General features: G+C 40.7%; 1 protein-coding gene across 1 annotated transcript in view; it reads left to right on the top strand.

Moving 5' to 3' along the window:
- The first annotated feature begins 11,286 nt into the window (after positions 1-11,286).
- Positions 11,287-12,715, top strand: part of carmil3 (capping protein regulator and myosin 1 linker 3) — a 74,572-nt gene continuing 73,143 nt past the window's right edge. The window contains exon 1 of the mRNA XM_041055381.1: positions 11,287-11,419. Coding sequence (XP_040911315.1) covers positions 11,362-11,419 — 58 coding nt within the window. The 5' untranslated portion in view covers positions 11,287-11,361. The remainder of the gene's footprint in view (positions 11,420-12,715) is intronic.

Here is a 12,715-nt window from a genome sequence, read left to right as displayed (position 1 = left end):
GGAAAATCTTTCTGTGCAAGAGGGTAGAGATTCAGTATAGGATCCTTCACAGATTGCACACCCCACTCCCTTAATATTTTCTGTCCAAGGATTTCTCCCCTGTGTGTCAAGTGCAAGAAAGAGGTAGGGTCTTATATACACTGCATCTGCCACTGCCCTCTGATGTTTAATTTCTGGGAAAAGGTCTCACAGGAGCTTAACTCTATTTAGGAAAAACAAATGAATCCTGGTTTGTTTCTGCTGAATCGCTCAGGTGAAGGAGTCTCTCTGATAAGTGTCCAGCAAAAACTTTTAAAGAATCTTCTCCTGTTAGCAAGAAGATGCTTTCTATTTCATTTGATTCAGCACAGACCTTCTACTGTCAGCCACTTGTATAGAAGCCTCTTTAAAGATTATCTGATGGAGCGTTTGAGCTTGGTCTTGAACGGGAATGACAGGGTTTTTGATAAAATGTTCACCTTTTCTAATTGACTTCCCTAATTGCTCAGCAGGCCTAGACCTGTCTTCCCATGCAATGTGAAGACAATGTCTTCCCATGCAATGTGTACATCAACATATCATGCTGTTTGTTTGGGACTTGTGATCTGCTTGAATCTAACTTTTCTGTCATGTAGATTATGTGTGTTTTGTATTAATTCTGCCTTCAAAAATATAAATATAAAATAATATTAAAAAAATATTCAGTTATGTATGTGTATAAAATATATGTGTATTTTTAAATGTAGATAGTAAATCAACTCAATAGAAGTAGAGTGAGTTGAGTTTGCTTGCAGAGATGAATATACAGGGAATTATCAATTACCAATTCTTTATCTTTCCTGAGCTTTTTTTTTGCCAAATGTGGTTCATTGTTTGATTTAATGGCACATTAACGTTCTGTAGTCATTTTTCAGGGGCTGACCAAAACGGAGCCAAAAGGAAAATCAATTTTGAAAAAGACTCCATTAATGTTGCTCTCTGTCTTTGATTGACCAGTAATTCTTTTGTGATATACTGGCTATCTAAAATTATATAATGTGTATATTTGTATATGTATATAATTTTAAACTTTTTTTTAAACCTTTACTTGCCTAATTTAAATGCACTTTCAATCACTTCAGACATCGTTTTTAAAGGCAGTCTCTTACTGATTATGAGCACGTACTGATTATAATTAACTACTGAAACAGTGAATATTAATTCAGGTGGTGTGCTTTAGACTCTGCTGATTTTTATTACCATAATAAAAAAAGTCAAAGAAGGAAAGGCAGCAGAACACTCTAACAGTAAGGCTGTACACTACAACAGTAAGGCTGAAAAATGTAATTCAATAAAAGTACTCGACAGTAAGTAACATAATTTGCATGGCTATAAAATATTCATACTGTAAATGATAACAGCTGCAAATGTAAACATTTCTCAGAGAGCTACAGTCGAGATCTAAAGTCTTTTATTGTCAAGAGACACACTCTGTTCAGTGAATTGTTTTGGTTGGCATTCACGCACCAAATTAAGTTTTCATCGCTGTGCTAGTTAATTTTTAAGCTCAGAACGCATGTCCAGATCTGCGGAGAGTCAAACTGCATTAACTGTGCTTCATTCAATTTTAACTGAACAGCATTATGTTTTGCCTGATGCAATAAGGGTTGTGTTTGCTACCAGGGAAGAGCTCAGACACACAAAACTGTAGTCATTTTCTATTTCTTCCAGATTCTACGGTATTGAGCATTACTCATTTTTTAACAGATTTATTGCATGCTGGGATAGATTCCAGCCCCCGTGCCCCAGAGAAGGAACAGATGGGCAAAGAAAATTAATGAGTGAATGAATGAACACCTGCAGGTATGCTTGACTAGGCTAATCGCTGACTCTTGAGAAGAGAAGGAATACTGTTTTTCAGTACTTATGATTTTACATGTACTCTACTTAAACTATATCTACATTTGAACATTACTGTAACTTTCAAAACTAATATGTCTCAGAACAAGGGCTCTTGATGTCCAGTTTTTTTCTTTGTACCGCCAGGCATGTTTAGCAGCTGCGGCAGCATGGCTGGTATTGTTTTCACCTTGTATAGCTGTGTGTGTGTGTGTGTGTGTGTGTGATCATGGAAAAAATTGGTCCTTGAGACACCCAAGTAATTTGGTAGGTGTTTTTATGTGTGTGTCTGTCTGTGGACAAAACCATTCAAGATGCATTCAGGAACCTTCACAGGTGTGGAGATGAGGTCAGAATGAAGGTCGAGTTGGAACATGGGTGCTTTCTGAGCCATGAATCCTGAGAACTCATGGGTCGGAACATCAACATGTTGACAGGCGTTGAGGCTGGTGTGACCCCATCGCAGGATGGCCTGTAGTTTTGTCACAGTTTTGCATGCACTACATGTGTTCCTGTTACACACAAGAAATATAATACATTTTAACGGAAAGTGTTTATTTGCAATACAGAAGAACAAGAAAGACAAATACATCCATAACATTTTACACATTTGTTCTGTATCCCTGTTAAACATTTGCCACAGTCTATCACAGTCCCACACTAGTTCCTTCTTTTCACTGATGTTATACAGATATATATCCATCTACATACATCTATATAACATAACATTTAGAAACCTGACAGCATTCATAAAGCGCTCTATGAAGGACTGTTATCCAAGAGTGAACTGACGTGTGAGGACTGCAGGGAGGCCAAGAGAGACTTTTTGATCATGCATAGGTTGTAATAATCCACTATATGGTGAATGTGGTAATCACTCTAATGAACAGTGCTGCAACTACCACTGATCACACACGCATGAATTTCTGTCCTTAAATGCATAAACATTTGCTCACTCTTCCACTTCAGCTATTTCAAAACCATGCTGCTGGATTAAATGGAGTGCGCTTAACTGTATAATTCTTAAACCCTTACCCTGAGCTAATGCATCATCTGCAAGCTATGCAGATGTGGTAATTTCACCTCCCTTGTAAAACTGTAATGCTTGAATACATTTATTGACTTTTTAAGCCATTATAACCACTTCATCTCCTGTGTTATTCACTTTTTACCACATATTTTGCAAGGGCCTACATTTCCTCTTGTATGCCAAGCTTGCTGCTGAATGCCACAGAATTCTTCAGGGTTTTTTCGCAGGTGAAATGATTTCAAAACATCCCGAAGGTAAAACTGTGGAGGACTCAACAGTTGCATGATTGATTAGCGTCTACTTTATTTTGGCTCTTGTTTCATCAGCTATAGCTGATAAATCATAGTATTCTTCACAGTTAGCTGTTACTTTCACTATACTGACATATCAGTTATGTAAGAGTAGCCAAAGTGTGGCTTGATAGTGATGATTCCTGGTGGGAGTGTGAATGTACACAACAGATTTCAAGCCAATTCGGCCATTAGCTTTCAAAATATGTTGATCACAGACAAAGAAAACAAACACAGATGGACAGAAATGATCAGATAACCTTCTTAGTGGAGTAAAGTAGAAAAAAATCATACAGAAAAAAAAACTTTTTTTTTTGCATTCCCTAAGGCTTCTAAGCACAAAAAGACATATATTGCGGCTTTATGAATATGAAGACAAACTTTGTGCTTGGTTGAACACAAAAAAATCCAGTCAGTGATGACACTTGCTAACAGGACTAGTTTTGCTGGACCGTGAACTGAGCCCTTTGGTACACAGAACAAGTGTATCTGCAGTTTTCACTCATGCTGTGTACGCTCTGTAACAGTTTCAGTCTGGCTGCTGCGTGGCCAAGTGAAGAAGCCTGTTCTCTGTCACTCCCTGAACACAGCTGAGATACAGTAGTATTATTGACTCCCTTCAAGGGAAAGCTGCAAATGTTTGCCTGAAAATCAATATAAACAGACTCCATTAAAAAAAAGAAAAAAAAAAAGTTGCAAAGGGAGCCTTAAAAGTTTCCACCTCTGGTGACTATTAGCAACCCTGGTGTTGCCAAATTAGCAACACTGGGGTGGTTTCAGGTGTGCTGTGTCACCTGTTGCAGAAGTGCCTTTCTTTAGAGTGTGTCAGTCCACCTGCACTGTAAGGAACATTCATTCTGATTTTTTTGGCCACTTGGGGGCAGAAAAACAAGCTGTGAACACACTACCAGTTTAACTCAGGAGACCATTGATAGTTTCCCTTTTCAAACCGATTGTCACTGTTGTTTCTTTTAATGCTAACCAAGCTCTTTCTATGACCTAAACTACATGTTTAATATTGCAATCAAGATGACAAAGGCCCTCTAACCTTAACAAAGTACTTATTTTAAGCCAAACCACAATATTTACATAAACATAATCAAGTTGTATTTGTGTCTAAACCAAACCAAACCTTTACCACAGCACTGTTACAACATTAAAGGGTTACTTGTATCCACCTGATGAACCTCAGTCCAGTATTTACTCTCTTTTGGTTCTGTTTTTTAGGCTCTACCTACTCCTGAGGGAAATATCTAGCTCTGTACCTGCTACATGCTCCACTGTGTTTACCAGCTAGTTGCCCGCTGCGTCTGTCTGATGTGTGGTGCTGAGCAGGTAGTGTACAGTCGGCTTTTAGAGCTTTTTCGCTGACAGCAGCTGCCTGATGCAGCTGAAAATGGCTCTGAGAGCAGTGAGTGTGAGGAGCTGCAGATTTGGGTGATAATCCTCAGTGGGTTCATCGTTATGAGTGACTCTTCTCATGCTGACACACTGTTTTCACATTGTTGCTTGATACATTGTTCAGACTATTGATTATAATTGCTTTAAAGTAAGAAAGGGGAAAAAGATGAATATGTTGTATGACCTTTGAGATGGTTTTACTCTCAGGCAACGTAATGGAACGTTGCAGTAGCTTAGATACGCACAGAAATTTGAAAAAAATCTTCACTTGCTAAGGTTTTTTCCTGAGCTTTCAACTGCATACCTGTCTCAGTCAGCAGATGGATTTGAATCAGCTGTCAGAGAGATGGCTCAGCTGTAATCACATGACCTGGAAATGAACAGCATCCATGTCAGCAGATGTATGTGCAGAGTCTGAAGGCTGTTTTCTCATTCATCTGCTGACAGGGAAAAGCTGATTATTTTACACATCTTTAAGGTTTTTTTTTGCAATCTTCTGTTTCCAAGGTTGAAAATGAGCTTGCATACACACTTGTTTCAATATTATTTACTGTCCAATCATAAATGAGCACATTACACCTAAGATAAACTGACTTGGCACTCATTCCCGCTGCTCACTCCAGTGCTGACCACTGATCCTTGCAGCTACACGACCACCTGATACTCCCTGCACCTCTGCAGCCTCCTGCTGCATTAGCATTTAGATTTGTGTGATTTCATGGCCTTTCTCACTATGGGTTCAAGATCATCCAAATGTTTTTATCACAGCATCTGCCAGATGGCCTGTGAGCTCAGAGACAGAGCCACGCCACCAAACACAAAATGACCATTGCTATAAATGGTTAAAACCTTGATGTAAGTGTCTCAAATAACAGTGACTCAAATTTATTCAAGTCAAGGTCTCACTCCCCCTCTTCCCTCTTCTGGCACGATTTCAAGTCCAGCCTGTTATGAGACATCTAAGACCTCAAAGATGTCTGGAAAAGGACAGTGAAACCCTTTAGGCATCATGTCCAATCAATACTCTTTTCAGCTTTTTGGTGTGCAACACATCAGTGGAGCCATGAAATAGAAAGCCAGAGAGTTCAGCTCATGCTGTTATCCACTTTCCGGTCTTAAAGCGATCTTCCATGTTACTTCCAATAACTTGCTGACTTACTATCCATATATATTTTTTTCTGAAGCAGCCGGTGCAGTAAAGAAAGGAATCAGACAAAATAAAGCCTTGTAACAGCAGGAACCCTGGCAGAGCAGAGCGCGTAGCCTCTGGTGGAGTGCAGTACATGCAGGCAGTCAAGCTGTCTCCAAGTAGCCAGCTGTTTCACACTCCCTCTTAATCTGTATGCAGGCTCATTTAACAACTGGCTGCTGTGGATTTGGTTTTCTCAAGCAGAGTCATTGCTGTGAAGGTCAGCTAAAATGTGGGCCCAAGGGATGCCCCCAAATTAGACAGGAGTCAAGGCCTAGATTCCATTTGTGGAAACGCTGTGATAGGAAAGTAACGAAGGACATTTATTGAAGCAGTGTAGATAAGTATGGTTTTGAGCTACTTGTACTCTACTTGAGTATCTTGAGTATTTGCACTGCTTTGTACTTTTCGGGGGCAAATAATTGTGCTTTTTACTAGACTATATAACTGACTCATAGAGTTACTGTTTACTCTTCAGGCTAGGATTTCTGATATTTGTATTGTTTAATAAGTGGATTGCGGCATGCTCAGTTTCATTGTGTTATACTCAGTTATACACATGAAAGGAGTTGGTTAACGAAAAAGAAAAGAGCTTGAGAGAGAGAAGTTCAAATCCTGCTTACTTTCTCAGCTTCACAGCAGGCTGATCACGGCGTGAAGTGTATGGGAATGTTGGATCCTCAGTTCAGGAAGGTTACAGAAATTGTTGGACACGCACACAGCCCTAAACTGATGTGAAAAAGGTGCAGGGGTGAGGAGGTTTCCAAAGCTGTTTGACTATCTACAAGCATTTCTGATGAGTATACTGGCAGCAAACATTTTGTGAAGCAGAACTTTATTGTTTTCTTCGTCTCTGGGCCATTAATCACTTTATGACCCCTCAGATTTATCTTATGAGCTGGCTGAGGGGGGCCTGACCAGCACTGCATGACCAGCAAGGCATGAGTTTAATAGGCTCAACAAAAGTGACTTATTTACCAAATGAAACCAAACACTTAGGTACATTTCAAAAATGCTAAAACCTTTCTTTCCTTTCAAATAGCCTGGTGAAAGATTTTTAAAAGCTAATTATATTTATGAACCATAGGACCAGACGTACATCTTATTTTCAGCTGCAAAATATATTCATTCATTCATTCATTATCCATACCACTAATCCTCCTAAGGCTCATGAGATGGGGTGGGATGGGAGGCTTGAGCCAGTCCGAGCTGGTGAAAGGCGGGATACACCCTGAACAGGTAGCCAGTCTATCACAGGGCTGCATAGAATATATATTTATACATATGTATAAATAAAAACTTGGCTGCTTTATTTAATTGCTTATGTATTATTTTGCTGATAACATGAATAGTACTCACCACTGATGTTAACAACATCAATATAAATGTGCAGGGTTTAGCCTGAGAGAGACAGTCCCAGCACAAACTAAAAATAACAACTGATTTCCTGCAGCACTGGACTAAACTACGCAAAGATACAAAATGAGTTCCAGTGACTAAAAATGTGTTAATGGAGTATTTTTGCATTGTTGTATTGCTTTTTCTCAGGTAAAGGACCTGGGCACCTCTTCCACCACTGCTGTATGATGACAGTAACTATTGTGAGAGTGAGACTAAGTGTGAGACAGCAACAGAGTCACCGCTGTCTGGATTTATCTGTGCCACCTTGCAGTTCAGAATATGTCAGTATAGAACAACGGTGTTCTGCCTCCATGAAATATGAACTTCTGTCCATGGGATCGATGTTTACTGTGTTCAACCAGATGAGGGCAGTGTATCACAGCTTTGTTGCACAGCCTGAGAGCTAATGTGTTAATCTAGCACATTCTATACCCCGAGGAACACCCAGCCTTAGGTGAATATTGGGAGTGGATCGAAAGCCTGCTTTGAAGCATCATCTTGAGTTATTACTGACATCAGGAAGAACAGTGAGACGGAGGCTTCTAACACTTTTATATCCTCTGGCTGTTACAGAGTGGATGTGGTTGCCAGTGTATTATACAGAAACCTTCCTCTTCTCTCTCTCTCTCTCTCTCTCCCTCAGTGCCTCTCTAAGTGTTTCTGTGATATGTGAATTGTCTCACGTCTCCTATGCACAGATGTTGTGTTGTCTTGTGTAGTTATTGTCTGCCAAATGACTGTCATGTGTGCAAAAGAAGGAGCCCAAACAGATTTTCAGTGAATGAGTGTTCCCTTTTTTTTCTTTTTTTTTCACAAGCTTCGTCTGCTTGAAATTTCTGCCGGAGCAGCAGCGCCTTTGTAAAAACCATTCATTCCAGCATTGTTTCATGTAAGCAGATTCATGCACATACAGCACCTTGACGGACAAGTAATTGAGGGAATATTGAGCATCTCGACTCGTATGAGCTGCTGCATTGATGAATAAATAATGGATCGTCCTTTCAAGTGCTTCTTTGAACAGTGTTGAAGTTTTTAACCCCATGAAAACTGGAGACAGCTACAGTCTCCCAGACTATAAACCTCTTATTCTAGCCTTACACAATCCGCCTTTCTCCTTCAACGCCCCCACCCGTTCTCTCTCTGGAATGATGCCCCCCACTGGGTCTTCTTTCATCAGGGTGAAGTATCAGTGAGACACAGACACAAAGGTCTCTTACACACATGCGCAAATATACATAGGAGCGTGCATGCACGTAGCAGACTGCGCACTTTTGTTGTTTGGCTCTGGGGTTCCTTATGGGCCAATTTTTGGAAATGACACCAAAGACAGCTCCCCCCTTCACAACCCATTCCTTTATGTCTTCATGAGCACATTTGTCATTTTTAAGAACTGAGAAATGGGAGTGAAAGAGTTAAAATTCTGGTGTAATTTTGGCTGCATCTATGAAAAACAGCTGAACTGTGCTGCATAAGCGATGACATTGACAAGTAGCAGCCATTCAGATGAGTGGATGAATCATATATCATTGTTACTTACAGCTCGAGCTTCAACCTGGCCTCCCAGTTCTCCATCCCAAATCCTATCACAGCCATGAGTGGTGATCTCGCAACTCAGAGGAGAAAGCCACTGAATGAAACTGTGTGATATATGGCTCTGTTACTTCAGTGTCCTCACATTATTACAGAAATACTGCCATGAAAACACATTTATCAAAAAGCATCAAATCAACTTTCTGCTCTGACATAATAAAACCATTACTTTTCTATGAAGATCTATATTTTGAACATTGTTCAAATAAACTATTACTTATTTTCTGTGAAAAAGTTAGACATAGGGGAATGCAAGAACCCATGTGAATCCTTTGAGATATGAAAGCCTTCCCACTGATCTAATACTGAATATTTTCTATCAGTTTGGAGATTAAGTTTTTTGATTCTATATGCTGCTCCCTCTGCCTGAAACCTTCTGGAGTTTGATCTAAAGTTGTAAAATTCTCAGAATGTTTGCTCCTCTGGCTCCTGACATTTTGGGGGATTTTAAAATCTTCATGTGTCAGCCTCATTGAGCTTCCTTATGTTTTTGACTGGTCTTATCTGTTTTTATGGTTTCAGATAGGTCTTGGGTTGATTTAAGGTGTAATTTAAGTTGCTTTTAGGATTAAAATCTTTCATATGGTTGCTGTGGAAATTTGCTTCATTATTTTGTGAATCCATTTATGTTTGTTTCAGATTTTGTGGCATTTCTTGTGTTATGTCTTTTTTTCCCCCTTTTTTCTGAACCTCATTGTCAATGCTGCCTTGGATTTTTAATAACAGTTGGAATTTTCTGTTTAAATAAAGATTATATAAACTTTTAAAAACATAATTAAAAATAATCAATATTACCTTAATAATTAATCACTGTGAGATGAAGAATCAAGGGAATACTTGAGATAAAATAAAACCTATAGACATATTATGAAACCAATAAATTGTTAAACTTATTTCATCATTATTTTGATATGAATAGTTTTATTGAAGGTCATTTTCTTTTCATCACAGTGGAGTTGTCACCAGTACCTGCTGTCTAACCAGCTGTCAGTGAGCTAGCATGGTTAGTTTTGGCAACGACAACAGAAAAAACTCACAGCGCTGCCAAGGTTAACTCTAAATTAACCTGCTAGCCGCCGCTGCTAACAAAGGCTTTTCACTTTAACACAGGTGGTTAGAGGTAGTTAGGTGGCTAACGTGAGCAGCCTTGTCAAGTCAAATGAAAGGAGAAGTTACTGCACTGCAGCTAGTGTTTAGGGTGCACTGCATTTATTTACATCAGCTGCTCCTTTTTCAGAGGACTTCAGCACTGCTGTTGGACTAGCTAACTGGCAAGCAGTCAATCAATCAATAAAATAAAAATGTATAATAATCGATCTATTTTTGGTAACTGTTTTATTTCACAACCACTTAATATATTCTATGGTATTTTTTTTAGTGTAGCCTAATTCTAGGACTTCATTTCATAATTTATTACTGAACATTTTGGAGCTTCATAAAAACAGAAATTACAAACAGGACTTCATTCATTCATTTATTCATTCCTTTGAACCTTTAAACTCTTTAATCCTACCAACTGCTAAGTGTTGTCAGCAATACTTGGATCTTGTAAATCAGGGATTGGATCACTCATCATCTTCAGGGGTAATAGTGTCTTGTGTCTGATTGAATGTTTATTGATTGATTATTGTAATTCTGAGATGTCTGATCGGTGAGTGAATTCTATAGATTTATCTATAGACTGATCTGACTGATAAGTGCTTTCATTGCTGCCACTACAGTACAACATAATTTGTCTTATTGTTTATCAGTTGTGATCCCCTTTATAAGCTACTTTAGAACAGCTAATAATCCTAGGGTCATCAAGAATATTTTCACACAGACCAGCACCACTAAGAAACGAGAGCTGAAACAGCTTTTTGATCACAGGGACTGATAGAAAACAATAACATAACATGCTCTAATTACAGCTTCTCAAATGTGAGGATTTGCTGCTGTTTTTGGTTTCAGATCATTTTAAATTGAATGTCTGTGGGGATTTGACTTATTGTTTTATAAAACAAAACATTTGAAGATGTCACTTTTAGGCTTTGGGAAACTGTGATGTGCATTTTTCACTATTTTGTGACACTTTACAGACTGAAATACTATCGAAAATAAGCAGATTTTATAAATCATATTCTGTTTTCTTTTCAAGTGAATAATTAGAAATCTTACAGAGCCCCTAACGTGTATATTTGGACCCTTCATTCCTTTACATACAGTTCCCATGTAACCCATGACCACAATTAAACAGTTTAATTGATAACAAATAGAGTACAATGAACACAACCTCTAACCCTTCCTCAACTCTACCTCCCACCCACCTCTCTCTGTCTCCCTCCCTCTCTGTCTCCCTCCCTCTCTCTCTCTCTCTCTCTCGCTCTTTCATGTGCTGAAGTCTGAATGCGCTCCTCCGGTTTTGCCAGTGCGCACCAGAGCATCGGCTCTCATCAGTCTGTACCGGCTGTTGCTGCTGCGCCCTGAGCACCCGCAGGCGCGGAGGGAGGTTAAAAAAACAGTGGGGGGCCAGCGAGGAGGGTCTGAGGGGACGTTTGTGAACAGAGGAAAGAGAGGAGAGGAAGGAGACGGAGAAGGGGCCGGACCGGCAGGAGGAGCGCACCATGGCCTCAAAGGAGACCACAGCGTCGGGCTTCGTCAGCGTCAGCAGGGAAATCACAGGTGAGCTCAAACATGACTTTTTTTTTTTTCGGGAAAGTGTGTTTTAACCTTTCTATGTTAGGCAAGAGGAGAAGGGAGACCTGTTTTCAGACGCGTAGGTACGCTGAGTTTCTCTTTACTTTCGCCGCTTTCCAGTGCGTTTGATTTGAAAGGAGTTATCATCGCAGGAAAGAGCAGGAAATGTCTCCCCCAGGCTAAACCAGAGTTGATGGCTGTTGAGGTCGATCTCGTAGCCGGAGTGTTCACTTTCGGGCTGATCTGGCTTAAAGAGCTGCCGAGAAAATTTGTGGAGCACATGGTTTCTGTAGTTGCCGCAAAGAGTTTTTTTTTTGTTTTTTTGTTAAGCATCTGGGGCTTTGATGAGCATTCATTAGGAGTTTTCATCTTTCTTGTGTGTGCGTGGGAGTTATTGTGCGACTGAGAGCGCTTTGCGTGCAGCAGGCAGCATGGGTGCAGCTGCACACAGGCTGAGCCTCTTTCTGCTGGGGAGATTGGACTGGACAGCACACACACGCACACACACACACACACACCAACATGTTTGGAGGGTAAGGTGTTAGGGAAGGTGTGTCTCTCACTGCTAATTATCCTGACATGGCGACTTAAATCCTGCTGTTTACCAGCTCAACCTGGTCAAGCCCCTTCTGTCTGGCCTGGTGATAAGAGCCAGGCAGCATTAGGCCATTAACACACCTGCCAGTGGGTGGGGGTGGGGGTTCACTGGGGGTGGTGGGTTGGGGGTGGGTGGGGGGGGGGGGGGGGGGGGGGTTGGTGAGTGAGTAGATCCATCAGTGTCAAGAAGGCAGTGGGGACATGAGAGGGAACTGAAGAGGAAGAAAAGGGACTCACCCATCCTGGTTCTTCCTCTTCGCCCCTCCACCCCTGTGGGAGCAGATGCTGAGGTCACACCAACAGGCCTTGAGGGGGACCACAGAGTGTGTTAAAAGGTTTAAGCAATTGGGTCTTACCCAGCTTAACGTCTATAACTCTGTGTTTGTCTCCGGCTGATCCTTCCGTCGATCTGCCGGTGTGATTCCCCTTACACCCCCTCCACACCCCCACCCTGTCCCTGCCTCGTCCTCCCTGCATCTGCTGCTACTCGCTCAAGTGTGAGAGCCAACTTCATGGTTGTTGCTGGATGTGGAAAGTGAGAATTATGAGTGTGCAGTAGTGAGAGAGTCGGGGACACTGACACAATGGAGCATCGTGACACAGCGTGACGCACTGTATCTCCATCTGGTGGGCTCCATGAGTGAATATTTAGCATGGGTGGCCCCGCTTGAAATGTGGACTGTG

Source organism: Toxotes jaculatrix, chromosome 14, assembly GCF_017976425.1.
Source record: "Toxotes jaculatrix isolate fToxJac2 chromosome 14, fToxJac2.pri, whole genome shotgun sequence".
Taxonomy (NCBI): Eukaryota; Metazoa; Chordata; class Actinopteri; family Toxotidae; genus Toxotes; species Toxotes jaculatrix.
The sequence above is the reverse complement of the archived record's forward strand: the minus strand, read 5'-3'. Positions and strand labels throughout refer to the sequence as shown.